Source organism: Hyperolius riggenbachi, chromosome 10 (genome assembly GCF_040937935.1).
Source record: "Hyperolius riggenbachi isolate aHypRig1 chromosome 10, aHypRig1.pri, whole genome shotgun sequence".
NCBI lineage: Eukaryota > Metazoa > Chordata > Amphibia > Anura > Hyperoliidae > Hyperolius > Hyperolius riggenbachi.
In genome coordinates, this window is record NC_090655.1 from 212,198,578 (window position 1) to 212,225,667 (window position 27,090).

Consider the following 27,090-nt stretch of genomic DNA (forward strand, 5'->3'; position numbering starts at 1 on the left):
CATGGCGGAGATACTTTTCTTCATATTGAGGGGGGAGTGACAGAAAACATTGTATATTAGACGTTGTATTCCCCCTGATAATGATGGAGACAGAAGAGATCGGGGGAGCAGTAAGCAGAGCTGGTCACATAAGAGCGGGATTTCCCGGCCGCAGCCTCCGCTCAGAAGTCCCCCGGAGCTGTAATGGGGGAGGGGAGACCCCTGCCAGCCGGGCGGCCACACACAGGGGGCACACTGCTATATTCCGGAGGGAATAAACCCACGTTTCTCCCGGCAGGAAACACAAGCAGAGAGCCGAGCAGTGACAGCTGTGTGGAGAGGAGGGGCGGCAGAGAGTCCGGATCCCTCCAATAGGAAGACGAGGCGCGCTCCTATCAGCAGCCAATGGCAGCGCGGCTGGAGAGGCTATATAAGCGCTGATTGGCGCTCTCCCCGCAATGTTACACTGTGTTGTGCAGGAAGATGGCAGAGACCGCACCAGCAGCCGCCCCTCCCGCAGCGGAGCCGGCCGCCAAGAAGAAGCAGAGCAAGAAGGCGGCAGCCGGAGGAGCCAAGAAAGCCAGCCAGAAGCCTTCCGGTCCCAGCGTGTCCGATCTGATCGTCAGAGCCGTGTCCGCCTCTAAGGAGCGCAGCGGGGTTTCCCTGGCCGCCCTGAAGAAGGCTCTGGCTGCCGGAGGATACGATGTAGAGAAGAATAACAGCCGCCTCAAGCTGGCCGTCAGGAGCTTGCTGACAAAGGGCACCCTCGTCCATGTCAAAGGTACCGGCGCCTCCGGCTCCTTCAAGATCAGCAAGAAGGAGGGCAGCAAAGACAAGGCGGCCGCCAAGAAAAAGCCATCCGCTGCGGCTAAGTCTAAGAAGCCGGCTGCTGCTGCCAAGTCTCCAAAGAAAGCTAAGAAAGCCCCCAGTGCTGCCAAGAAGAGCCCGAAGAAAGCGGCCAAGAAACCTGCAGCTGCTAAGAGCCCGGCTAAGAAGGCAGCCAAGCCTAAAGCCGCTAAGAGCCCGGCAAAGAAGGCAGCCAAGCCTAAAGCCGCTAAGAGCCCGGCAAAGAAGGCAGCCAAGCCTAAAGCCGCTAAGAGCCCGGCAAAGAAGGCAACGAAGCCTAAAGCCGCTAAGAGCCCGGCTAAGAAGGCCGCTCCTAAGAAGAAATAAGCCAGAAGCCTTCCCTTATCTCCTCAAACCCAAAGGCTCTTTTCAGAGCCACCCACTCTCTCCTGACAGAGCTGTATAATCCCACTACAGATCATGTAACACCAGAGTATAGCAATGAATAAGTCGCGGAATAGATCTGATTATGGTAGAAATTTATCAGCCAGCTTTACAAACCAGACTGTCTCTTTCCCCTCTAAGTGAACGCACACTGGATGTAATTTCCCCGAGAATTCGGATTTATTCTGACTAGCGTCTGCCAGATTTAGTGTTACAGGAAGCCCACCTATGAATAACGAAGATATTTCACCTACGTGGTGGGTCGCACGATCAGGATTGCGTAGGTGGGTTAGCAGTGATGGGACCCCGGTTCGAAAACCAGTCGGAGTTGTATCTGCTCGGTGTATGTATGTTTTTCCCGTGTCTGTGGGTTTCCTCCGAGCATGTTGTTGTCCTCCCACATCCGGAAAGCATACAGATAAGTTAGTTGGCATCCCCCTTAATTGGCTCTAGACTAGGATACATACACTTCAAATACATACATATGACCATGGTAAGGATTAGATTATGAGCACCTCTGAGGAACAGTTAAGTGACAAATATGTGCAATATAAAATATACACATGAAAAAGGTGTCTGGAAAGAGGAATAAGCTCTAATGTAGAATAGACGAGGGTGCACCGTGCACGGCATATAGAAACGCAGAGCACTGACCTCTACATACATTTAGGTGTTGCTTAGTACTTATACAGGAACCGTACAGAGGACTCGTGCTGGTTCTGATCTTCAGAGTATAATAGTCCAATAAATAGCTTCCGGCAATTTGCTATTAGAAGTACAGCTGGAGCTCTCGCCCGGTCCCCAACACAGTGACTATTCGGAGCTACCTAGCTTTCTCTGAAGGGCTGCCATCCTTGTCTTGTTTGTCCCTGGATAGAGAATGTCAGAGTAGAGAAGGACGTTACACATCCTATTACCGACAACCCCAGCAGGTGACCTGGTTCCCTTTCTGTATGCAGATGCCCACCCATGTAGATGTGGAAGGCGGACATACACGCCAAGAGATAGCAGAGTCGGGGACCTGGCAACGGCTCATTACTAGAATCTCGGGTGTTATTAGTTGCACTCAGCTCTCCATGCCCCCGGGGATGCACGTTTCTCTATCATCCTTATAACAGCAGCAACATTCAGAAAGATCACTACAATGTATTAGTTGAGAGAAGAACACCACTGAATATACACCGGAGCCCTCGAGATAATTAGTGACGGTGTCAGGGAAGCGCTGCTGAGTAGCTGGAGGAACAGAGTGCAGCCAAGATGTAGCATGCAGCTTTCTGCAGACAGCTGTGCCGCCACTCAACGGCTGAATGTAGAGACCTCCCCCCCAATTTGGAAAGATTGCACAGCATACGGCAATTTGCTTCATGCAAGGTTCTCAAATGGCGGGATGCAGCTCAATAGCACAAGTCTGTCACGAACAAACTGCTCTCCGTCAGTCACTCCACCTTGTCCCAGGAAGGGACACAGTACACAAATTCTGCCCCTGAAATGTTTCACCTTGCTTCATGAGAGAACCAGCCCTGCACACGTTCTATCTGCATATACTAGGCACGAGACAACTCCAGCTACAGATCCCCTAGTCTCCCTGCAGCGAGTAGATGGGGTGACGTGCGGTACTACAGCTCTGTATAGAGGATGTGGGGGGTGGCTCTGAAAAGAGCCTTTGTGTTGTGTGACGTAATAGGATGGCTGCGTGACGTGATTAGGCCCTCTCGCCGCGGATCCTGCGGGCCAGCTGGATGTCTTTGGGCATGATGGTGACCCTCTTGGCGTGGATGGCGCACAGGTTGGTGTCCTCGAAGAGCCCCACCAGGTAAGCCTCGCTGGCCTCCTGCAGAGCCATGACGGCCGAGCTCTGGAAGCGCAGGTCGGTCTTGAAGTCCTGAGCGATCTCCCGCACCAGGCGCTGGAAGGGCAGCTTGCGGATTAGCAGCTCGGTGGATTTCTGGTAGCGGCGGATCTCGCGGAGAGCCACAGTGCCGGGCCGGTAGCGGTGGGGCTTCTTCACTCCGCCGGTGGCTGGAGCGCTCTTACGGGCGGCTTTAGTAGCCAGCTGCTTGCGGGGAGCCTTCCCGCCGGTGGACTTGCGGGCTGTCTGCTTGGTTCTGGCCATGCCTGCTAATCAGCGTCACTAATGTGCTGCTGCGAATATGGGGAGACACAGCCGCCGCTACTCCTATTTATACTGAGCTCTGCCCTCTGATTGGTCGGGGCGTGTCTTGTGTCTCTCCCTGATTGGCTATTGGAGGGCATCCGTTATTGTTCAAATGGTACATGGCCAGGCTATTGTTCCAGCAGCAGCCCGCCAATTTCCCCTAAGAGGTCATACTTGCCTATTAATTAAACTAAAAATAAAAAACTATACTAGATAATTATAAAGCCGCGGGAAATAGTGGAAGGATTAGGAACATAAAATAAAGTACTTGTTTCTCTGCAGCTCACACAGCACAAGCTGTTCTGTATCGGCTCAGATCAGAGGAGGAGAGGAGGCGGAGCCAAGGGGAAACATTGTACCAGATGAGAGAAATAGATACAATATTTGGGCTGTTCATGTATCTATCTAGGCAGCTGCAGCCGGCTGGGAAGCTACACATCACTTGTGACTACAGATTGGCAGGCGGGGGATCCCTGTCCCCATTCATCAGCCACCATAGTCATAGGTAGTGAAAGAAATGCTCCAGACAGAAATGAAAAGCCTACTGCGGCTGCTTATCCTTGTGATAAGATATTTTATGTCAATGGACATCTGGCTAGTTGGGTCTTAAATAAACAAAAATCTAAAAACAAGCATAAAATCTATAACGTATGTAAGAAACCTTAACCATTTTTTTCTTGCATACGTTATAGATTTTTATGCATCGTATATTTTTTTATTTTCCCTACTGCGGTAGGTCAGTAGAGGTGATTGGTGCGTGTCTGGGTGAATTTGGAGGCTGCTAGATGTACATATACTCATTTGAAGGCAGCTTTTTATATTGTTACTACCTGGGGCTATTATAGTATTGAGAGAGTGAAAGGAGGATGAGTGAATTTAGCAGCAGGATTAAAAAAGGCAGTGGCATGTCCAATATGTATTTTCCCATACCGTTTATCATCTACCGCTGCATTGATGAAGGGCTGGGTATGTTCTGCTCTGGGAGACTGGGGTATGTCCGAGTGTAAAGAGGTCGTCTGCTGGCAATGTACGCAATAGAGGTGCTGGCTTGCCCGGCAGCCAGCGTTATGTCGCAACGCTGTTTCAGTGCTGCCGGAGGCATCGTCACAGATCGGCGTATCCGCCTCTCCACAGAAAATGCAGACCGTCTGACTCAAATTAAAATGAATCAATCCTGGATTGGAAACGACTACGCAACACTCCTGGACCCCAACCAAGTAACATGAACAATGACCATCTGTGATGGGTTAGCGTTTCCGGTCTCTGTTTATTGAACCTCTCATCTGTATTACATTTATGACTGCATGGCGGCAAAAAGCATTGCTATATCCACACGCTATTTGTCCTCATGCAAGGCCTGGGATGCTGTGTCTCAAAAAGCGTGGCCTTCTCCTCCTGCGCCTCCTCCTGTTCCATCACGTGTGCTGCTGCTGCTGCTGGGTTAGCGTTTCCGGTCCCTGTTTATTGAACCTCTCATCTTTATTACATTTATGACTGCATGGCGGCAAAAAGCATTGCTATATCCGCACGCTATTTGTCCTCATGCAAGGCCTGGGATGCTGTGTCTCAAAAAGCGTGGCCTTCTCCTCCTGCGCCTCCTCCTGTTCCATCACGTGTGCTGCTGCTGCTGGGTTAGCGTTTCCGGTCCCTGTTTATTGAACCTATCATCTTTATTACATTTTTGACTGCATGGCGGCAAAAAGCATTGCTATATCCGCACGCTATTTGTCCTCATGCAAGGCCTGGGATGCTGTGTCTCAAAAAGCGTGGCCTTCTCCTCCTGTTCCATCACGTGTGCTGCTGCTGCTGCTGCTGGGTTAGCATTACCGGTCCCTTTTCCTGGAACCTCTTCTCTGTATTACATTTATGACTGCATGGCAACAAAAAGCATGTTACCTGTGCAAAGAAACATGACATTTTCCACATTTAAAAGACAGTTTTTCCTTTGAAACTTTACAATCAATTTTCTCAAAAACTATAAGCTCTTTTTCAAATATTTTTTTTCCTCTTGTACCCACTCCCAAGGTGCACATACCCTGCAAATTTGGGGTATGTAGCATGTAAGGAAGCTTTACAAAGCACAAAAGTTCGGGTCCCCATTGACTTCCATTATGTTCGAAGTTCGGCGCGAACACCCGAACATCGCGGCGATGTTCGGCGAACGTTCGCGAACCCGAACATCTAGGTGTTCGCCCAACACTAGTTATCAGGCAGCAGTGGCCAGTTACTAGGCAGCAGTGAGCAGTTGTAAGAGTTTGAGAGGCATTTCACTGCCTATCAAAAGTCTGTGGAAAGGAGGCCTGATTCTGCACCGAATCTGCACATTTTATGATCTACTCACTCTGCATCTATTCTACTAACATCTGTAAGTGCCTCCTAATCCCCTCTGTAACCATTACCCATAGTCTCCCCCAGGCCCCAGTCTCTGCCTCGGCCTGACCACAGATGGCACCGCTGCTGATAAGCAGTCAGCAGACACTTGTTTACCAGTATGTATAAATATATAAGGCCTCTTTTCCATTGGCAGGCATTGAAATGCCTGACCCACTCTTATGAATAACGAAGATATTACAACTGCCTGTTGCTGCCTGGTAACTGCTTGTTGAGCACACAGCTCAACAGTCTGTGGACAAGAGGCCTAATGCAACATTGTAGTTGGGAGATACAAACACTCTAGACATCTTATGTGTGATGTAGGCTCATCCTATGTGCTGGTATCCTGCACATTTCTCAGCCTGATATTCCCCTCCAGGGGTCAGTAGCCCCCCAGCCCCATATGATGCATGGCGGAGATACTTTTCTTCATATTGAGGGGGGAGTGACAGAAAACATTGTATATTAGACGTTGTATTCCCCCTGATAATGATGGAGACAGAAGAGATCGGGGGAGCAGTAAGCAGAGCTGGTCACATAAGAGCGGGATTTCCCGGCCGCAGCCTCCGCTCAGAAGTCCCCCGGAGCTGTAATGGGGGAGGGGAGACCCCTGCCAGCCGGGCGGCCACACACAGGGGGCACACTGCTATATTCCGGAGGGAATAAACCCACGTTTCTCCCGGCAGGAAACACAAGCAGAGAGCCGAGCAGTGACAGCTGTGTGGAGAGGAGGGGCGGCAGAGAGTCCGGATCCCTCCAATAGGAAGACGAGGCGCGCTCCTATCAGCAGCCAATGGCAGCGCGGCTGGAGAGGCTATATAAGCGCTGATTGGCGCTCTCCCCGCAATGTTACACTGTGTTGTGCAGGAAGATGGCAGAGACCGCACCAGCAGCCGCCCCTCCCGCAGCGGAGCCGGCCGCCAAGAAGAAGCAGAGCAAGAAGGCGGCAGCCGGAGGAGCCAAGAAAGCCAGCCAGAAGCCTTCCGGTCCCAGCGTGTCCGATCTGATCGTCAGAGCCGTGTCCGCCTCTAAGGAGCGCAGCGGGGTTTCCCTGGCCGCCCTGAAGAAGGCTCTGGCTGCCGGAGGATACGATGTAGAGAAGAATAACAGCCGCCTCAAGCTGGCCGTCAGGAGCTTGCTGACAAAGGGCACCCTCGTCCATGTCAAAGGTACCGGCGCCTCCGGCTCCTTCAAGATCAGCAAGAAGGAGGGCAGCAAAGACAAGGCGGCCGCCAAGAAAAAGCCATCCGCTGCGGCTAAGTCTAAGAAGCCGGCTGCTGCTGCCAAGTCTCCAAAGAAAGCTAAGAAAGCCCCCAGTGCTGCCAAGAAGAGCCCGAAGAAAGCGGCCAAGAAACCTGCAGCTGCTAAGAGCCCGGCTAAGAAGGCAGCCAAGCCTAAAGCCGCTAAGAGCCCGGCAAAGAAGGCAGCCAAGCCTAAAGCCGCTAAGAGCCCGGCAAAGAAGGCAGCCAAGCCTAAAGCCGCTAAGAGCCCGGCAAAGAAGGCAACGAAGCCTAAAGCCGCTAAGAGCCCGGCTAAGAAGGCCGCTCCTAAGAAGAAATAAGCCAGAAGCCTTCCCTTATCTCCTCAAACCCAAAGGCTCTTTTCAGAGCCACCCACTCTCTCCTGACAGAGCTGTATAATCCCACTACAGATCATGTAACACCAGAGTATAGCAATGAATAAGTCGCGGAATAGATCTGATTATGGTAGAAATTTATCAGCCAGCTTTACAAACCAGACTGTCTCTTTCCCCTCTAAGTGAACGCACACTGGATGTAATTTCCCCGAGAATTCGGATTTATTCTGACTAGCGTCTGCCAGATTTAGTGTTACAGGAAGCCCACCTATGAATAACGAAGATATTTCACCTACGTGGTGGGTCGCACGATCAGGATTGCGTAGGTGGGTTAGCAGTGATGGGACCCCGGTTCGAAAACCAGTCGGAGTTGTATCTGCTCGGTGTATGTATGTTTTTCCCGTGTCTGTGGGTTTCCTCCGAGCATGTTGTTGTCCTCCCACATCCGGAAAGCATACAGATAAGTTAGTTGGCATCCCCCTTAATTGGCTCTAGACTAGGATACATACACTTCAAATACATACATATGACCATGGTAAGGATTAGATTATGAGCACCTCTGAGGAACAGTTAAGTGACAAATATGTGCAATATAAAATATACACATGAAAAAGGTGTCTGGAAAGAGGAATAAGCTCTAATGTAGAATAGACGAGGGTGCACCGTGCACGGCATATAGAAACGCAGAGCACTGACCTCTACATACATTTAGGTGTTGCTTAGTACTTATACAGGAACCGTACAGAGGACTCGTGCTGGTTCTGATCTTCAGAGTATAATAGTCCAATAAATAGCTTCCGGCAATTTGCTATTAGAAGTACAGCTGGAGCTCTCGCCCGGTCCCCAACACAGTGACTATTCGGAGCTACCTAGCTTTCTCTGAAGGGCTGCCATCCTTGTCTTGTTTGTCCCTGGATAGAGAATGTCAGAGTAGAGAAGGACGTTACACATCCTATTACCGACAACCCCAGCAGGTGACCTGGTTCCCTTTCTGTATGCAGATGCCCACCCATGTAGATGTGGAAGGCGGACATACACGCCAAGAGATAGCAGAGTCGGGGACCTGGCAACGGCTCATTACTAGAATCTCGGGTGTTATTAGTTGCACTCAGCTCTCCATGCCCCCGGGGATGCACGTTTCTCTATCATCCTTATAACAGCAGCAACATTCAGAAAGATCACTACAATGTATTAGTTGAGAGAAGAACACCACTGAATATACACCGGAGCCCTCGAGATAATTAGTGACGGTGTCAGGGAAGCGCTGCTGAGTAGCTGGAGGAACAGAGTGCAGCCAAGATGTAGCATGCAGCTTTCTGCAGACAGCTGTGCCGCCACTCAACGGCTGAATGTAGAGACCTCCCCCCCAATTTGGAAAGATTGCACAGCATACGGCAATTTGCTTCATGCAAGGTTCTCAAATGGCGGGATGCAGCTCAATAGCACAAGTCTGTCACGAACAAACTGCTCTCCGTCAGTCACTCCACCTTGTCCCAGGAAGGGACACAGTACACAAATTCTGCCCCTGAAATGTTTCACCTTGCTTCATGAGAGAACCAGCCCTGCACACGTTCTATCTGCATATACTAGGCACGAGACAACTCCAGCTACAGATCCCCTAGTCTCCCTGCAGCGAGTAGATGGGGTGACGTGCGGTACTACAGCTCTGTATAGAGGATGTGGGGGGTGGCTCTGAAAAGAGCCTTTGTGTTGTGTGACGTAATAGGATGGCTGCGTGACGTGATTAGGCCCTCTCGCCGCGGATCCTGCGGGCCAGCTGGATGTCTTTGGGCATGATGGTGACCCTCTTGGCGTGGATGGCGCACAGGTTGGTGTCCTCGAAGAGCCCCACCAGGTAAGCCTCGCTGGCCTCCTGCAGAGCCATGACGGCCGAGCTCTGGAAGCGCAGGTCGGTCTTGAAGTCCTGAGCGATCTCCCGCACCAGGCGCTGGAAGGGCAGCTTGCGGATTAGCAGCTCGGTGGATTTCTGGTAGCGGCGGATCTCGCGGAGAGCCACAGTGCCGGGCCGGTAGCGGTGGGGCTTCTTCACTCCGCCGGTGGCTGGAGCGCTCTTACGGGCGGCTTTAGTAGCCAGCTGCTTGCGGGGAGCCTTCCCGCCGGTGGACTTGCGGGCTGTCTGCTTGGTTCTGGCCATGCCTGCTAATCAGCGTCACTAATGTGCTGCTGCGAATATGGGGAGACACAGCCGCCGCTACTCCTATTTATACTGAGCTCTGCCCTCTGATTGGTCGGGGCGTGTCTTGTGTCTCTCCCTGATTGGCTATTGGAGGGCATCCGTTATTGTTCAAATGGTACATGGCCAGGCTATTGTTCCAGCAGCAGCCCGCCAATTTCCCCTAAGAGGTCATACTTGCCTATTAATTAAACTAAAAATAAAAAACTATACTAGATAATTATAAAGCCGCGGGAAATAGTGGAAGGATTAGGAACATAAAATAAAGTACTTGTTTCTCTGCAGCTCACACAGCACAAGCTGTTCTGTATCGGCTCAGATCAGAGGAGGAGAGGAGGCGGAGCCAAGGGGAAACATTGTACCAGATGAGAGAAATAGATACAATATTTGGGCTGTTCATGTATCTATCTAGGCAGCTGCAGCCGGCTGGGAAGCTACACATCACTTGTGACTACAGATTGGCAGGCGGGGGATCCCTGTCCCCATTCATCAGCCACCATAGTCATAGGTAGTGAAAGAAATGCTCCAGACAGAAATGAAAAGCCTACTGCGGCTGCTTATCCTTGTGATAAGATATTTTATGTCAATGGACATCTGGCTAGTTGGGTCTTAAATAAACAAAAATCTAAAAACAAGCATAAAATCTATAACGTATGTAAGAAACCTTAACCATTTTTTTCTTGCATACGTTATAGATTTTTATGCATCGTATATTTTTTTATTTTCCCTACTGCGGTAGGTCAGTAGAGGTGATTGGTGCGTGTCTGGGTGAATTTGGAGGCTGCTAGATGTACATATACTCATTTGAAGGCAGCTTTTTATATTGTTACTACCTGGGGCTATTATAGTATTGAGAGAGTGAAAGGAGGATGAGTGAATTTAGCAGCAGGATTAAAAAAGGCAGTGGCATGTCCAATATGTATTTTCCCATACCGTTTATCATCTACCGCTGCATTGATGAAGGGCTGGGTATGTTCTGCTCTGGGAGACTGGGGTATGTCCGAGTGTAAAGAGGTCGTCTGCTGCAGTGTTCTGAACAACATCCCTACACACAGATTAAAGGCTGCATGCTAAAACTGTTCAGCCATCTTCCCATCTGCGAACACCCTGTCTGACCCCATAATTCCCCCAGAAACACAGGGGTCAGGACAGTGAGCACCTATTAGTTACAATAATCTACTGGCTCTACAATAGTGTTGGGTGGGCAGTGGCAACCATCCAATCATTTTGTAACTTGGCACATTCAACCACTACTAAAACTCAAAGGAGAGGAATGCCGAAGTTCCACTTCTGTGTATTGCATGGCAGATCGGATAGTATTAGGAAGTATTACCAAGTCACCCTGATCTTGCAGACTTTGTAACGGTTTTAATTTGCAAGATCACTGTAAATTTTATCAATGCATTATGTGTCCAAACATATCATACAGGGAATACCGGTCATTATACTGTTCTGCCTAATTTAGGAATATATTTGTTCGGCCTCCTTTAAGTTCACGAAATAAATCTAAGCATTTTACTAGCTGTGAACAGGCTCTGCCGCATGATAAAAGCCGATAGACCAACGTCACTCAGCTCATATATGGATATGAATCAGCCTAAACCACAAATCGTTAAAATAAGTGGCCTAGAGGTGGGAAGAAACTACTACGTGTAGGACCCATACTGCGCAGGTGACTAGCAATAATCTGTGTTAACGTATATAGGGTGCTGCAAGCAGTGGCTGGATGGTGTACTGGTTAAGGGCTCTGCCTCTGACATGGGAGACCTGGGTTCGAATCTCGGCTCTGCCTGTTCAGTAAGCCAGTAATTCAGTAAGGAGTTCATTGGGCAAGACTCCCTAACACTGCTACTGCCTACTGAGTGCGCTCTAGTGGCTGCCTCGCAAGCGCTTTGAGTCCGACAGGAGAAAGGCGCTATACAAATACTGCCATTAATTAAAAAGAACAGATCAGGTGCATATTGGATGACAGGCCGCCTAATACTGAAAGGTAATAAACCAGCTCCGTAGTGATTTGGTGGGTGGCTCTTAGAAGAGCCTTTGGGGTGTGCTTAGTATCCGGGCAGCGCGGTTACTTGGCGCTGGTGTACTTGGTGACGGCCTTGGTGCCCTCGGACACGGCGTGCTTGGCCAGCTCTCCCGGCAGCAGTAGGCGGACGGCGGTCTGGATCTCCCGGGAGGTGATGGTGTGGCGCTTGTTGTAATGAGCCAGACGGGAAGCTTCCCCGGCGATGCGCTCGAAGATGTCATTGACGAAGGAGTTCATGATGCTCATGGCCTTGGAGGAGATGCCGGTGTCGGGATGTACCTGCTTCAGCACCTTGTACACGTAGATGGCGTAACTCTCCTTCCTGCTCTTCCTACGCTTCTTGCCGTCCTTCTTCTGGCTCTTGCTCACAGCTTTCTTGGAGCCCTTCTTGGGGGCAGGAGCGGACTTGGCTGGCTCAGGCATGGCTGGAAGATGCTGCTGCTCAGTCACTGCGGAGTGCGGAGATATACAGAGAGGCCACAGCGCCGCCTCCCCTCCTTATATGGGCGGCCTATGCAAACGCAGCTACTGAGGAGCTGCTGTGCTGATTGGCAGCGTCACTGTCACCGCCCGATCACCGCCCCTTCTCCCTCATTGGTTTAGCACAACTACACACCGGCTATTCAGGTATAACATGCAGAGCACCGCCCTAGTCGCTGATTGGCGGATTGCTAGACCGAGCCGCCATTGGCAGTACTGAATAGCAGCCAATCAGGTGACAACGCGGGACAGCCTGCAGAGTATATATAGAAGGAGGAGGGCAGGATTAGGATACTTGCGTTGGAGAGACACATCCTGATTATCTGCCATCATCATCATGTCTGGACGCGGCAAACAAGGCGGCAAGGCCCGTGCTAAGGCCAAGACTCGCTCCTCCCGGGCCGGCCTGCAGTTCCCAGTCGGCCGTGTGCACCGTCTGCTGAGGAAGGGCAACTATGCGGAGCGGGTGGGGGCCGGAGCTCCGGTCTATCTGGCCGCAGTGCTGGAGTACCTGACCGCTGAGATCCTGGAGCTGGCTGGCAACGCCGCCCGGGACAACAAGAAGACCCGCATCATCCCCCGCCACCTGCAGCTGGCTGTCCGCAACGACGAGGAGCTCAACAAGCTGCTGGGTGGGGTGACCATCGCCCAGGGGGGAGTCCTGCCCAACATCCAGTCCGTGCTGCTGCCCAAGAAGACCGAGAGCCACAAGGCGGCCAAGAGCAAGTAATTCCCTGCAGCAGCGGCCGCCGGACACACACAGTACAGAACCACAAAGGCTCTTCTCAGAGCCACCCACACGGTCTATACAGAGCTGATTATACCATATATTTCGCATTCTATAGTTTATGCACCTGGGAGATTATGTACAGCACTGCTTTGTATTAGTTTATACCGGATTTCTGTACCTAATTGTAGTTTCCCGAACACCTATAGCCAATGTGAAAACTATAAGCTGTGATTGTGGAGATCATTGCAGGTGAATTAGATTCTTAAAAAAGATACATCAGCCCAATACACAAGTGATGACGTTCGGGTTGATCCTGCTGAGTGCGGGAGACACCGCTTCTGGTACATGTAGAAAGTAACTTACACTTCACACGCATGTTCCTATAGTAGCTCTATAGGCGTGTAATGTATGGAGACCGACAAGTCCTCAGACTCCGCGCAAAGCTCTTCTATAACAAAGTGTGCAACAGTGCTATAAGCAGGCAATGCTGTTACTATTAGTGCACATCATCTATATAGTGGTGGATCTCCTGTCGGCTTCTTTTATTAATACCGTAGAAAACTTTTTTTCATTTATAAATTACAATTAATGCATTTGAGGATTAGCCTTTCAATCACAACCACCCAGTACAAACAGTAGGAAGTGTATCTGCACACTAACTGCCTCATTCACAATATGCAGAGCAATATTCTGGCAATGCTAGTGGCTGGGCGGAGAAGCTTCTGTAGCTGTGATTGGCTGAGGCAGAGCAGTCGCTATTTTCAAGTTTGCCGACGAAATTCCTCGGAGCTGCCCGGATGGATGTGCGGTTGTTGTAGCGGGAGCTTCTATTCAGCATTTACTATATATTCCCCGCCGTATTCAGCCTTTCCTCGGCTCTGCTGCTACTATAATGCCAGGCCCGAGGCAGAGTTCCCCCATAAGAAGCACGTGAGGTTTGTGTTTCTGCTGTAACATTTACAGGGGGAATCCTGGAGGGACACAGATCGTCATTTAGCAGCACAGCCGTCACATTATGCCCAGTGTGAGGGGAAACATGCCGGAGATCCTATGCAGAAGTGTTACTTGTGATGGTTTGTGAGCTGACAGAGCACATCACTGCCAATATAAGCCCTGATCTGTAGGGAGCGCTGCTGCTAAATGTCAGAAATGTAACATTGTATGTAATATTAGAGGAAGCAGAACAACCAACACTTAATAACTTATAAGAAATTAGACACATACAAAATGATTTTTGCAAAATCCGCCTGTGGCTCCACCCCCTCCAAAAGTACAAAGTGTATCAAAGAGCAACATTCAGGGTCTGAGAAAATCATGATTATACTGAATCACCGTTTAGTTCAGTTATAAAAATGCTTGGATAAGCCTCCGCACGTGAAACACAGGGAAGCATTGCTACTGCTACAGTGTATATTCATTATACAGTAAGAAAGTAGCTACAACTGTTATGAGGGTAACAATGATACATCCGCCCGTGGCTCCTCCCCCTCAGCGCAGTCTCTTGTCAGGTCCGCTCAGCCTGTATAAGAGGAGGGGAGGCGGCAGCGCACAGCATTGTGTATCTCCAGCAGAGAAGAAGCATCATGTCTGGCAGAGGAAAGGGCGGCAAAGGTCTCGGGAAAGGAGGCGCCAAGCGGCACAGGAAGGTGCTCCGGGACAACATCCAGGGCATCACTAAGCCCGCCATCCGCCGCCTGGCCCGCAGAGGGGGTGTCAAGCGTATCTCCGGCCTCATCTATGAGGAGACCCGCGGAGTGCTGAAGGTTTTCCTGGAGAATGTCATCCGCGATGCCGTCACCTACACCGAGCACGCCAAGAGGAAGACCGTCACCGCCATGGATGTGGTGTACGCCCTGAAACGCCAGGGGCGCACCCTCTACGGCTTCGGCGGCTAAACTACCCCGACTCCATCCCGACTACACAAAAGGCCCTTCTCAGGGCCACCCACCACCTCTATAGAAAGCGCTATTGTAATACTACGTATGTACACAATTATTCACACTGACACTTATTATAGCGTCTGGGGTTGGGGGAATACAGTTCTGTATTGACACGGTAGGTGATACATGTACTACATATCAGACTCCGCACTTTATTTTATGAAACGGGATGATCCATAAGATGCACATTTTTGAGGAAGGATCACCGCCTCCACAGAAGCGCTATACAGTACTGTATGTATTGATGTAATACATGGAAGGGGAGTGATAAGGAGGTTAATACGCTCTGTATCATGTGAGGTCAACTGGAGATACATTGTAACCATATGGCTCCGGGACACACTTGCCTGAGCACCTTGCCAGCTGTGTTTTTAGCACAGAAGACCTACAAACACGTAAACGTTGAATCATGTTGCTGTTACATGTGAGCTTAGTATGTATCTATCTGAGGAAACAAAGTATCAGCTTTGCTGCACATATTCTCAGGACCACCCACCGCCTCTATAGAAAGCGTAGTACTTTGTGCATCAATGTCATATTGATGGTTACATTGATTTCCGTCATAGTATCGGGGAATACAGCTGTTTTGTATTCATACCCCAGAAGAAAAATGTTCACCACATGGTGGCAGCACTTTGTTTTATTATACAAGAACAAACGAGTATTGAACAGTTTCTATACACTGTAGCAGGCCAGGAAGTGAGATTTGATACATTACATTATTATTATTATTATTTATTGTATTTATAAAGCGCCAACATATTACATAGGGAAGGAAGGGAGTATTGCACAGTTTCTGTACACTGTAGCAGTAGCTGAGATTTAATACAGAGGGAAGGAGCGAGTATAGAGCAGTTTCTGTACACTGTAGCAGTAGCTGAGATTTCATATGTTATTATACATGTATTGCACAGTTTCTGTACACTGTAGCTGAGATTTAATACATTATTATACAGGGGGAAGGAGCGAGTATTGAGCAGTTTCTGTACACTGTAGCAGTAGCTGAGATTTGATACATTATTATACATAGGGAAGGAGCGAGTATTGAGCAGTTTCTGTACACTGTAGCAGTAGCTGAGATTTGATACATTATACATCGGGAAGGAGCGAGCATTGAGCAGTATCTGTACACTGTAGCAGTAGGTGAGATTTGGATACATTATTATAAATATGGAAGGAGCGAGAATTGTGCAGTATCTCTACACTGTAGCAGTAGCAGAGATATGATACATTATTATACATCGGGAAGGAGCCAGTATTGAGCAGTATCTGTACACTGTAGCAGTAGCTGAGATATGATACATTATTATAAATATGGAAGGAGCGAGAATTGAGCAGTATCTGTACACTGTAGCAGTAGCTGAGATATGATACATTATTATAAATATGGAAGGAGCGAGTATTGCGCAGTTTCTGTACACTGTAGCAGTAGCTGAGATTTGGTACATTATTATACATAGGGAAGGAGCGAGTATTGCGCAGTTTCTGTACACTGTAGCAGTAGCTGAGATTTGATACATTGTACATCGGGAAGGAGCGAGTATTGAGCAGTTTCTGTACCCTATAGTAGTAGCTGAGATTTGATACATTATTATAAATAGGGAAGGAGCGAGTATTGAGCAGTTTCTGTACACTGTAGCAGTAGCTGAGATTTGATACGTTGTACATCGGGAAGGAGCGAGTATTGAGCAGTTTCTGTACCCTATAGCAGTTACATTATTATAAATATGGAAGGAGTGAGTATGCAGTTTCTGTACACTGTAGCTGAGATTTGATACATTCGGACATTAACAATGTTACCATGTTGCTCCTCCATTATCACAGTGAGCTCTTTTCCAGCGTCTAGCACAGAAGGCCTACAAAAAACCTAAACTATTGGTGGAAGTTTGAATTGTGCACTACAATGCTTGAAATAAGTGTAACACACCTCCCGGGCCGGCCTGCAGTTCCCAGTCGGCAATGTTCACTGTCTGGAATACTGATTCCGACTGGATTTCCAATCATTTTCTGATTCTGATCAGAATTCTGCACTGCAGCATACCAAATAGATATATAAACTGCTGAGAAAAGAAATATTATGGAATAGAGGTGTCAGCCAGATTACGGAAAATTGTATACTTACCTGCCGGTAATTTTCCTTTCCATGTGTATCCATGGCAGCACGGTCGGGTTAAGTCCCGCCCACTTCACCCCATAGGACCTATGTTATAAATATTTCCCAACAGCCCCCACTCCTCAGTCTTCGTCCTCAAATCACCGAATCTAAGGGTGGGAGCCTCCTGCTGCCATGGATACACATGGGAAGGAAAATTACCGGCAGGTAAGTATACAATTTTCCATATTCCATATGTCTCCATGGCAGCACGGTCGGGAGATAGCTAGAATCAACACACAGGGAGGGATGAGGTGCAATGCTGAACACACTTTAATTACTCTCAAATAGAATTTAACACAGCCGAGCCAAATTGCAATGTCGAATTAACTGCTGGATTGACTTTGTAGTGTCTTATAAAGGTATTGATTGACGACCAGTTGGCCGCCTGACAAATCTTCTCCGCTGAGACTTTGTTGAAAGCCGCCCACGACGCGGCTAATCCTCTCGTGGAGTGTGCCGTAATCTGTTCCGGAGGTGTCAGGTTATTAGCCCTATAAGCCGTCTGAATCATCTTGACTAACCATTGAGCAATGGTTCTTGAGGAGGCTGCCTGGCCTGCTCTGTAGCCTGCCGGAATGATAAAAAGTCTTTCCGATTTCCGTAATTCCTTCGTCTTTTCAAGATAAATTTTCAAATTATTTCCGACATCCAACGGGTGCGGATTCACCTTTCCTTCCTCATACAGAGTTGGTAGGGTCCACTCCTGGTTAAAGTGGTAACTTGATGACACTTTAGGTATGAAATGCTGGAGAGGTCTAAGCACCACTCTGTCCTGAAAGAAAGTTAGTGAGGGTTCTTCCCACCCCAAGGCTTGTAGTTCCGAGATTCTTCTCGCGGATGACATAGCGACTAGAAATACAGTCTTATAAGTCAATTGCATTAAAGTAGTCTGTTCTGGAGGAACATACGGACTTCTTGACAATGTCTCTAGGACTAGCGGCAAATTCCATTTTGGAAAAATTGTTTTGATAGGTGGTTTCTTTTTCATCACTCCCTTTAAGAATTGTATGACTAGGGGTTGAAGGGCCCACCTCTGGTCCGTTAATGCCGACAGTGCTGAAACCTGGACTTTTAAAGAATGGTATCCTAAGCTAGACCGGATTGTAAGAATTGTAAAACCTCTGTTACCTTGGGATGAAGATGACTAATCTGCTGCTGGTTAGCGAATTCCTCGAATCTCCTCCATATTCTCTGATATGACGCATTGGTCGAGGGCTTTCTCGCTTTTAGTATTGTATCAATGACAGTGTCTGAGCATCCAATCTCCTCTAATTTCTTCCTCTCAATTTCCAAGCCGCCAGTCTTAGGGTAGCTGGATCTGGATGAGGTATTGGGCCCTGTGTCAACAGATCGTGTGTCACAGGGAGTAGAATTGGTTGTTGTATTTTTAGGCTCCACAGGAGCGGAAACCAGGGCCTCCTTGGCCAAAATGGTATTACCGCTATTAAAGTCACTGTCTCCTGAAGTAATCTCAAGAGTAGTCGGTGAATCAACGGAATTGGAGGAAACACGTAGGCAATCGAAAAATCCCACGGGGCTGCTAGTGCATCTGTCGCTTCCGCCATTGCTGACTGACGTCGGGATATGAACCTGGCGCACTTCCTGTTGTGATAGGTGGCCATCAAGTCCAGTTGAGGATCTCCCATCTGAGCACATATCTGCTGGAAGACTTCCAAGTTCAGTGACCATTCGTTGTTGTCGTACTTGGTCCTGCTCAAATAGTCTGCAGTTATATTCTCCCGCCCAGGTAGGTATATTGCCGTCAGACTTCTGAAGTAGCGTTCTGCCAACTGAAAGATCGGTTCCACATCTTGTAGTAATGTCCTCGACCTGGTTCCTCCTTGCTTCCTGACGTAAGCAACTGCTGTTCGATTGTCCATCTGTAAAATAATGTTCTTGTCCCTCAGCTGTTCTTTGAAATAGGATAATGCCATAAACGCTGCTCTGATCTCTATCCTGTTGGCTGGAAGATGGGAGTTGCAATGCCTCCATTGACCCTGCACCATCTGTGATCGTAGGTAAGCCCCCCAGCCCCTCTGGCTGGCGTCGGTAGTAATCGTGATCTTGGAGAGCAGCTGTATATCCAGTGGGGTCGACAAGTTCTCCCTGTCCGTCCACCAATATAGACTGTTCTTCATCTTGCTTGTTATCAGTATGCTCTGATCCATTCTCTTGCTGACCCATTGGTTTAGGAAGCCCATCTGCCATGGTCTGGTGTGCCATTGTGCCCATCTTACCATGGGTATTGTGGATTTTATCGCCCCCAAGAAGCTGAGACATTGTCTCGCATCTGTTACTGAGGTAGCGATCATGTTTCTTGCCCGGTTCTGGATCTTTAACAATTTTTCTTCCGGGAGGCTGACTGTGTTTTCTGACGTCTGCAAACGTGCTCCTAGGAATATTATATCCCTGGTCGGTACTAACTGACTTTTGATAAAGTTGATTCTCCAGCCAAATCTCTGAAGTTCTGAAAGTAAGAAGCGTTTGTGAAGCTTGATTATTTGTTCGTCTTGGTGTAACAACAGCAGATCGTCCAGGTAGTGGTACAATCGAAGATCCTTGATTCTCAATGTCTCCACTAATGCCAACAATACCTTTGAGAAGGTTCTTGGGGCCGTGCAGATCCCAAACGGGAGACACCTGAACTGTAGATGAAGATCCCCAATTGCGAACCTTAGGTATTTCTGGTACGATTGGTCTATGGGTATATGAAGGTAGGCGTCCTCCAGATCTACCGAGAGTGCCCAGTCGTCTATTAAGACCACCTTCAAAATTGTCTGCAGTGTTTCCATCTTGAACCTTTCTATGCGTATAAACGCATTGAGTCTTCTCAAGTCCATCACAGGTCTGAGATCGCCTGTCCTCTTTTTGACGAAGAATAGGGATGAATACACTCCCTTCCCCCTTTCTCTCTCTGGTACTTCCACTACCGCCTTCTTTTCTATCAAGTCCTGAATGTATTTGGTTAATATTTCCTTCTTGTCCTGGGTGACTGGTACTCTCGTTAGTTTGAAGATGTTGGGGGGTGTTCTTGAAAAAGTCCAACGGTGCCCTCTTGAAATTGTTTGGATCACCCACGTATTGTTGATGCTCTCCGCCCAGACCTCCCTGAAGATCTGTAGTCTTCCCCCCACCGGGATTTCCTGGACGGACTGACCATCAAAAAGACTTTTGTGCTGGTGCCGTCTGTTCTGTCTTTCTCTGTCTATTCTGTTTCCCGAGTGCTGCCTGTGAACTGCGCCAATTCCTCTTGAAGTCTTTTCCCGGTCGAAACGACCCTGTATTCTTAAATCTGCTGACATAAGTATTCCTCTGGAAGGCGTTTCTTCTGGGTCTACGATCTTGCGGTATAAGGCCCGATCTTCCACCCGTCACTCTACTAATAGCTGTGTCCATCTCTTTACCGAATAGGCTGTTTCCGTCATACGGTATCTTGCACCAATCTTGCTTGGATATAGAATCCGCCGACCATACCTTCAACCACAGCGCCCTCTTTGCAACCACTGAATGCAGCATAGATCCCACTCATGAAGTCCGCTGTTAACTTTACATCGTCTAGTGCTGCAATTATCGTCTCTCTGTCCGTGTCAGATCTGAGAGCCTCCTCGATATTATCTATCCAGACTCGTAAAGCTTCTGCCACAGATGTAAGTGCTATGGCCGGTCGACAAGCGTTTCCTGAAGACAAGTAGGATTTTTTGAACTCGGAATCGATTTTGCGGTCCAAAGGATCTTTAAATGATGCCGCATCTTCCCTTGGCAACGTCACATGTCTGGCCAGACCAACCACCGACGCATCTACTTTTGGGGGTTCCCCTAATGCTGCTAGTCTGGCATCTTCCATGGGGTACAACTTGTTGAATCTATTACTTAGGACAGTCTTCCTGTCTGATTTTTTCCACTCCTCCAATATTAGCTCGTGAATGTTGTCAAATAAAGGAAATGGCTTAGTTGATTTTTTTAAGTGTGAGTAAAAGTCCTTTTGGTTTGTAGAGGTTGAAGGCTCACTTTGCTCTTCATTCCAATCAATGGCCTCTCTGATTGCTGCGATATAAGGCTGTACCAAATTAAAGTTAAATCCAATTTCCGACTGATCTGTGTCAGGATCCCCTGTCTGAGAGGGACCAGGCTGTGCTGGGAGTGTCTCTTCCTGTCTCGGTTGAGACGCCGGCAGTGAAGCAATGTAGGTCTTCATTGACTCCTGCACGGCCTCCTTAATCATTCCTGCGATATCTCTTGGCTGTTCCGTTTCTCTTGCCATACTATTGAAGCAGGGGTAACATACCAGTTTTCCGGGCATGGTTACTTCACCGCATGCCCAGCACCTCTTTCTGGATGAGGGCCTGTAAGAATAGCGGTCTCTACTGGACGACCTACTGTGACGTCGTCTCTTATTAGATGATCGTCTTCTTGATCTAGATCGAGATCTCTCTCTGGATCGCGATCTACTTTGTCTTGACTTTTTATTCTGGCTGGATCTTCGGTCCGGTTGAGAAGGACCAGCCTTCTCCCTTGGTTGCTCCTCTTCATCCCGTTCTTCCCGAAGGGCTATAAAAAACAAATATATGTCATCAGTTTCTTCACCTCAACTTGAAAGACAACACTTACTTTGTGGTGGCTGAATGGTTTCTTACCTATTAACCTGACTCTGATCATCATGGGGCAACTCCTGTTCCATCCTGCGAGCACCTGCTGCAGGTAAAAAATGAATAAAGTTAATATGGATCTGTGGCGGTAAAGATGCAGGAATAGCCCTAGGAGTAGTAGCCTACCAAAGTTTGCAGTCAATAGTGTAACCGACTGATCTGTGAAATGCCAGCGCCGGGAATAACCCTATCCGCGCTGTTGCACTAGCCTTCACAGTTTAAATAGTACCCTCGTTTACGCCGCACCAATCAGCCTCCAGCCTAGAGGCTGGACTAACTTGCAACCAATCCAGACAGCGCAACGCTGGATCGGAAGTGACATACGCAGAAATACGTGCGCAGCGCACAGTAACCACAGTGAGTCGTGTCGGGCTTCCGGACGGACACCTCCATCGATGTGGTGTAAGACCTGGAGCGCAGATGGAGCGCACGCCGCCGCCGCCCGCTAACACACTGTAGTGGACACAGGTACCCAGGCAGCATTTAGCCACCCAAATATATATATATACACACAAACGGAGGATTTACCTCACCCCATGCGTGTTCTGACTCGTGATCAGCAACGAATCCTCCCCATGCTGTGAGCCATTTAGGTTCGGTACAGGGGACTTCACATAGGCGAGGCAGGCTATGCGGGAGGTAATTCACCATTCAGCTTGCAACTAGGTCCCATGGCGATGAGGTGATGCCGAGGACAAAAAAAAGACTGAGGAGTGGGGGCTGTTGGGAAATATTTATAACATAGGTCCTATGGGGTGAAGTGGGCGGGACTTAACCCGACCGTGCTGCCATGGAGACATATGGGAACTGATAATTCTGTCTTGTTGCATGCAGCTTTTATACATTAAACAGAGCCAATCAAATACCCTTCATTGGTCTAAATTCAGGGTCGCATATAAGTTGGATGAAATTTACATACAAGCCAGAAATAGGAGGCATATGAGATTTGTGCAAAGAATATAACAATATGAAAGGTTAAGAGAAAACTCAGCTCCTCAGACTTCACAACCATGGGCCAGATTCACCCGTAGGCCTCTTTTCAACTGACTGTTGAGCTGTGTGCTCAACAAGCAGTTACCAGGCAGCAGCAAGCAGTTGTGATATTTTGAGAGGCATTTCACTGCCTATCAACAGTTCATGGAAAAAAGGCCTTAAAGGATACCCCAACTGAAATGTGACATAATGAGATAGACATGTGTATGTACAGTGCCAAGCACACAGATAACTGTGCTGTGTTCCTTTTTTTATTTTTCTGCCTGAAAGAGTTAAATATAAGGTATGCAAGTGGCTGACTCAGTCCTGACTCAGACAGGAAGTGACTACAGTGTGACCCTCACTGATAAGAAATTCCAACTATAAAACACTTTCCTAGCAGAAAATGGCTTCTGAGAGCAAGAAAGAGGTAAAAAAGGGGAATTTCTTATCAGTGAGGGTCACACTGTAGTCACTTCCTGTCTGAGTCAGGACTGAGTCAGCCACTTACATACCTGATATTTAACTCTTTCAGGCAGAGAAAGAAAAAAAGGAACACAGCCTAGTTATATGTGTGCTAGGCATTGTACATACACATGTCTATCTCATCATGTCACATTTCAGTTGGGGTATCCTTTAAAGAGACACTGAAGCGAAAAAAAATATGATATTATGATTTGTATGTGTAGTACAGCTAAGAAATAAAACATTAAGATCAGATGCATCAGTCTAATTGTTTCCAGTACAGGAAGAGTTAAGAAACTCCAGTTGTTATCTCTATGCAAAAAAGCCAAGTCGTGGAGAGGGCTGTTTTCTGACTTTTATTATCTCAACTGTTCCTGAACTATTTACTTTTTCTCTGGCAGAGGAGAGGTCATTAGTTCACAGACTGCTCTGAAATAATCATTTTGAATGCTGTGTTGTGTAATCTGCACATATTATAGAATGATGCAATGTTAGAAAAAACACTATATACCTGAAAATAAAAATATGAGAATATTTTCTTTGCTGCTAATCTTCTAGTAATTATTCATAGTACTCAACCAATTCACTATATCATTTTTTTTTCCGCTTCAGTGTTTCTTTAAGGTATATTCAGGTTACCCCTTTAATTGTTGTTTATTTCATTTCTTTTCATTTGTTCTCTTGGCAGTCTACCTCCCTTTCACCTCTTTCCACTGGTTGAGCTATATTTAGACCACAATCCTTCCCCAATGTCTTGCAGCTGCTGACAGTTAACCTGACACACATTTTGATGCACATGTTAACTGTTTAAGGCCTCTTTTCCATGGACTGTTGGGCTGTATGCTCAGCGAGCAGTTACATGGCAGCAGTGAGCAGTTATCAGTAGTGTTGGGCAAACAGTGTTCGCCACTGTTCGGGTTCTGCAGAACATCACCCTGTTCGGGTGATGTTCGAGTTCGGCCGAACACCTGATGGTGTTCGGCCAAACCGTTCGGCCGAACTAAGAGCGCATGGCCGAACGTTCCCCGAACGTTCGGCTAGCGCTGTGATTGGCCGAACGGGTCACGTGGTTCGGACCCGAACGCGCTCTGATTGGCCGAACTGTCACATGGTTCGGTTAAATAAATACCCGAACCACGTCATATCTCCGCCATTTGTCTGTGGGTTTAGCTTTGGGTAGGCAGGCAGGGTAGTTCGCGCTCCAGCCACGCTAGCCAGGGTCCCCCCAGTCATTACGTCGCTGCTGGGAATAGTAGTACACCGCTCGCTCAGCCACACTATATAGCATTCTGTTTACTGTTCTGTGTCTGCTGGGAATAGTAGTACACCGTTCGCTCAGCCACACTATATAGCATTCTGTTTACTGCCACTCTGTGTACCTCGCTCAGCCATACTATATAGCATTCTGTTTACTGCCACTCTGTGTCTGCTGGGAATAGTAGTACACCGCTCGCTCAGCCACACTATATAGCATTGTGTTTACTGCCACTCTGTGTACCTCGCTCAGCCACACTATATAGCATTCTGTTTACTGCCACTCTGTGTCTGCTGGGAATAGTAGTACACCGCTCGCTCAGCCACACTATATAGCATTCTGTTTACTGCCACTCTGTGTACCTCGCTCAGCCACACTATATAGCAATCTGTTTACTGCCACTTTGTGTCTGCTGGGAATAGTAGTACACCGCTCGCTCAGCCACACTATATAGCATTGTGTTTACTGCCACTCTGTGTGCCTTGCTTAGCCACACTATATAGCATTGTGTTTACTGCCACTCTGTGTACCTCGCTCAGCCACACTATATAGCATTCTGTTTACTGCCACTTTGTGTCTGCTGGGAATAGTAGTACACCGCTCGCTCAGCCACACTATATAGCATTGTGTTTACTGCCACTCTGTGTACCTCGCTCAGCCACACTATATAGCATTGTGTTTACTGCCACTCTGTGTCTGCTGGGAATAGTAGTACACCGCTCGCTCAGCCACACTATATAGCATTGTGTTTACTGCCACTCTGTGTACCTCACTCAGCCACACTATATCAAGCACCGTATACCCCCAGAAGATCTGCCAACCTTAGTCCACGCCTTCATCACATCCCGACTGGACTACTGCAATGCTCTCTACACTGGCCTTCCAAAAAAGGCCTTGTACCGTCTACAGCTGATACAGAATACTGCTGCCAGACTGCTAACCAACCAACCCCGTCACTGCCACATAACGCCAGTCCTGCATTCCCTTCACTGGCTACCTATAGAATGGAGGGTCCTATTCAAGATCGGCCTACTGACATTTAAATCCCTGAATAATCTAGGCCCTGAATACATGAAAGATATGTTGCAGCTGCGTAGCAATCCCCGCATTCTCAGATCCACAGGTTCTAATAATCTAGTCATACCCAGAGTCCACTTGGAAACTTTTGGTCCCAGAGCCTTCTGTCATGCTGCCCCTACGTTTTGGAACTCCTTACCTCAACAGATCAGGACAGCCCCATCCCTGGACGTGTTTAAATCCAGACTGAAAACCCACCTGTTCAGTCTGGCATTTGCAGAAATATAACTTTTGTTGTGTGAATACTTCATCCTTCTAATTACTGAATCTGAGAGAGCCTAAGCGCTTTGAGTCCTATGGGAGAAAAGCGCTATAGAAATGTTATTATATTGTATTGTATTGTATATAGCATTGTGTTTACTGCCACTCTGTGTCTGCTGGGAATAGTAGTACACCGCTCGCTCAGCCACACTATATAGCATTGTGTTTACTGCCACTCTGTGTACCTCGCTCAGCCACACTATATAGCATTCTGTTTACTGCCACTCTGTGTCTGCTGGGAATAGTAGTACACCGCTCGCTCAGCCACACTATATAGCATTCTGTTTACTGCCACTCTGTGTACCTCGCTCAGCCACAGTATATAGCATTGTGTTTACTGCCACTTTGTGTCTGCTGGGAATAGTAGTACACCGCTCGCTCAGCCACACTATATAGCATTGTGTTTACTGCCACTCTGTGTACCTTGCTCAGCCACACTATATAGCATTGTGTTTACTGCCACTCTGTGTCTGCTGGGAACAGTAGTACACCGCTCACCCGCCACTGTATAGCATTGTGCTCTGTGTCGCTGCTGGGAATAGTGGTACACCGCTCACCCGCCACTGTATAGCATTTCTGTACTGCCACTGTACTGCTGCCAGTCAGCGTGTACTTTAAGGATAAGTGAAATGAGGAAGAAATCCGGTGAAAGAGGGAGGGGCAAGGGAAGAGGTGTTTTCCCTGATGGTTTATGTACAGGCCACAGGGGAGCACCCAAGAAGACCCACTCAATACCGCCCATGTTGTCCAGGACAACAACCCTCACAAATCCAAAAGAACAGGACCAGATAATTACTTGGATGACCTCTCAAGCGTCCAGCAGTGGGTTAAGCAGCACCAGCACATCACGCACGAGGTCCGAGTCCTCAGCCAGTTACAAGGAGCCAGTGGGCACAAAGCTGACACAACCGGCAGTGACACCACGCACACAACTGCCAGATAACCAGTCCGATGAATTACCTCAAGACACAATGGGGTATTCGCAGGAGCTATTCCCAGCCCAACAAACTTCCACCTTTCAAAGGTCAATGGAGGAACAGCCAGAAATGTTGTGCCCGGATTCACAACCATTAACTGTGGGAAATGCACCGCGCACTGAAATACAAGGCGAGTCCGAGGAGGACTCGGAAACCCAAATCCCAGAGCAAGTTGGGCAGGAGGGGTTGCAATTGCAGGAGGTCGGCCGACAAGATCTGGAAGACGACGTTGGAGTGAGCTGCGCAGAGGTTGTTCTGGGGAGCTCTACTCCACGGCGGCGGCCCCCCACAATGACATATGACGAGTTTCAGGAGATGGAAGAGGAGGGTATGGACAATGTGGACATAGACCCAGATTTTGTTTGTGAACGAGAACATCGCCGTCGTAGCAGCAGCACAGATGAGTCTGTTGAAGAACCCACTGCTGCACGAGTTCGCCTTGTGCCACAAGGTAGGCGGCGCGCGATTTCAGGCACCACAAGCATGGAAGTTCAAGTGAGAGGCAAAAGAGGCGCAAACAGAAATCGCCAGCAAGGCAGGTGCTCCAAAGTCTGGGCTTTCTTTGAAGACTGCACTGAGGGTGGTACTATGGCGAT

The 27,090-nt window shown here is 48.3% G+C and overlaps 7 protein-coding genes across 7 annotated transcripts; 4 read left to right on the forward strand and 3 right to left on the reverse strand.

The window, feature by feature from the left end:
• Positions 1–462: 462 nt before the first annotated feature.
• LOC137534407 (histone H1.10-like) lies at positions 463–1,175 on the forward strand. Its single transcript, XM_068255904.1, has one exon. It carries the CDS (start codon positions 463–465, stop codon positions 1,150–1,152), a length of 690 nt encoding a protein of 229 aa, XP_068112005.1. The 3' UTR covers positions 1,153–1,175.
• A 1,736-nt stretch (positions 1,176–2,911) lies between these two features.
• Positions 2,912–3,340, reverse strand: LOC137534419 (histone H3). Its single transcript, XM_068255914.1, has one exon. The coding sequence runs from the start codon at positions 3,320–3,322 to the stop codon at positions 2,912–2,914; it is 411 nt and encodes a 136-aa protein (XP_068112015.1). The 5' UTR covers positions 3,323–3,340.
• Positions 3,341–6,608: 3,268 nt separating this feature from the next.
• On the forward strand, positions 6,609–7,321 carry LOC137534409 (histone H1.10-like). The gene has a single exon (XM_068255905.1). The coding sequence runs from the start codon at positions 6,609–6,611 to the stop codon at positions 7,296–7,298; it is 690 nt and encodes a 229-aa protein (XP_068112006.1). The 3' UTR covers positions 7,299–7,321.
• A 1,736-nt stretch (positions 7,322–9,057) lies between these two features.
• On the reverse strand, positions 9,058–9,486 carry LOC137534420 (histone H3). Its single transcript, XM_068255915.1, has one exon. It carries the CDS (start codon positions 9,466–9,468, stop codon positions 9,058–9,060), a length of 411 nt encoding a protein of 136 aa, XP_068112016.1. The 5' UTR covers positions 9,469–9,486.
• A 2,092-nt stretch (positions 9,487–11,578) lies between these two features.
• LOC137534435 (histone H2B 1.1-like) lies at positions 11,579–11,959 on the reverse strand. Its single transcript, XM_068255927.1, has one exon. It carries the CDS (start codon positions 11,957–11,959, stop codon positions 11,579–11,581), a length of 381 nt encoding a protein of 126 aa, XP_068112028.1.
• Positions 11,960–12,353: 394 nt separating this feature from the next.
• Positions 12,354–12,746, forward strand: LOC137534428 (histone H2A type 1). Its single transcript, XM_068255922.1, has one exon. The coding sequence runs from the start codon at positions 12,354–12,356 to the stop codon at positions 12,744–12,746; it is 393 nt and encodes a 130-aa protein (XP_068112023.1).
• A 1,572-nt stretch (positions 12,747–14,318) lies between these two features.
• LOC137534438 (histone H4) lies at positions 14,319–14,641 on the forward strand. The gene has a single exon (XM_068255930.1). It carries the CDS (start codon positions 14,330–14,332, stop codon positions 14,639–14,641), a length of 312 nt encoding a protein of 103 aa, XP_068112031.1. The 5' UTR covers positions 14,319–14,329.
• Positions 14,642–27,090: the final 12,449 nt, after the last annotated feature.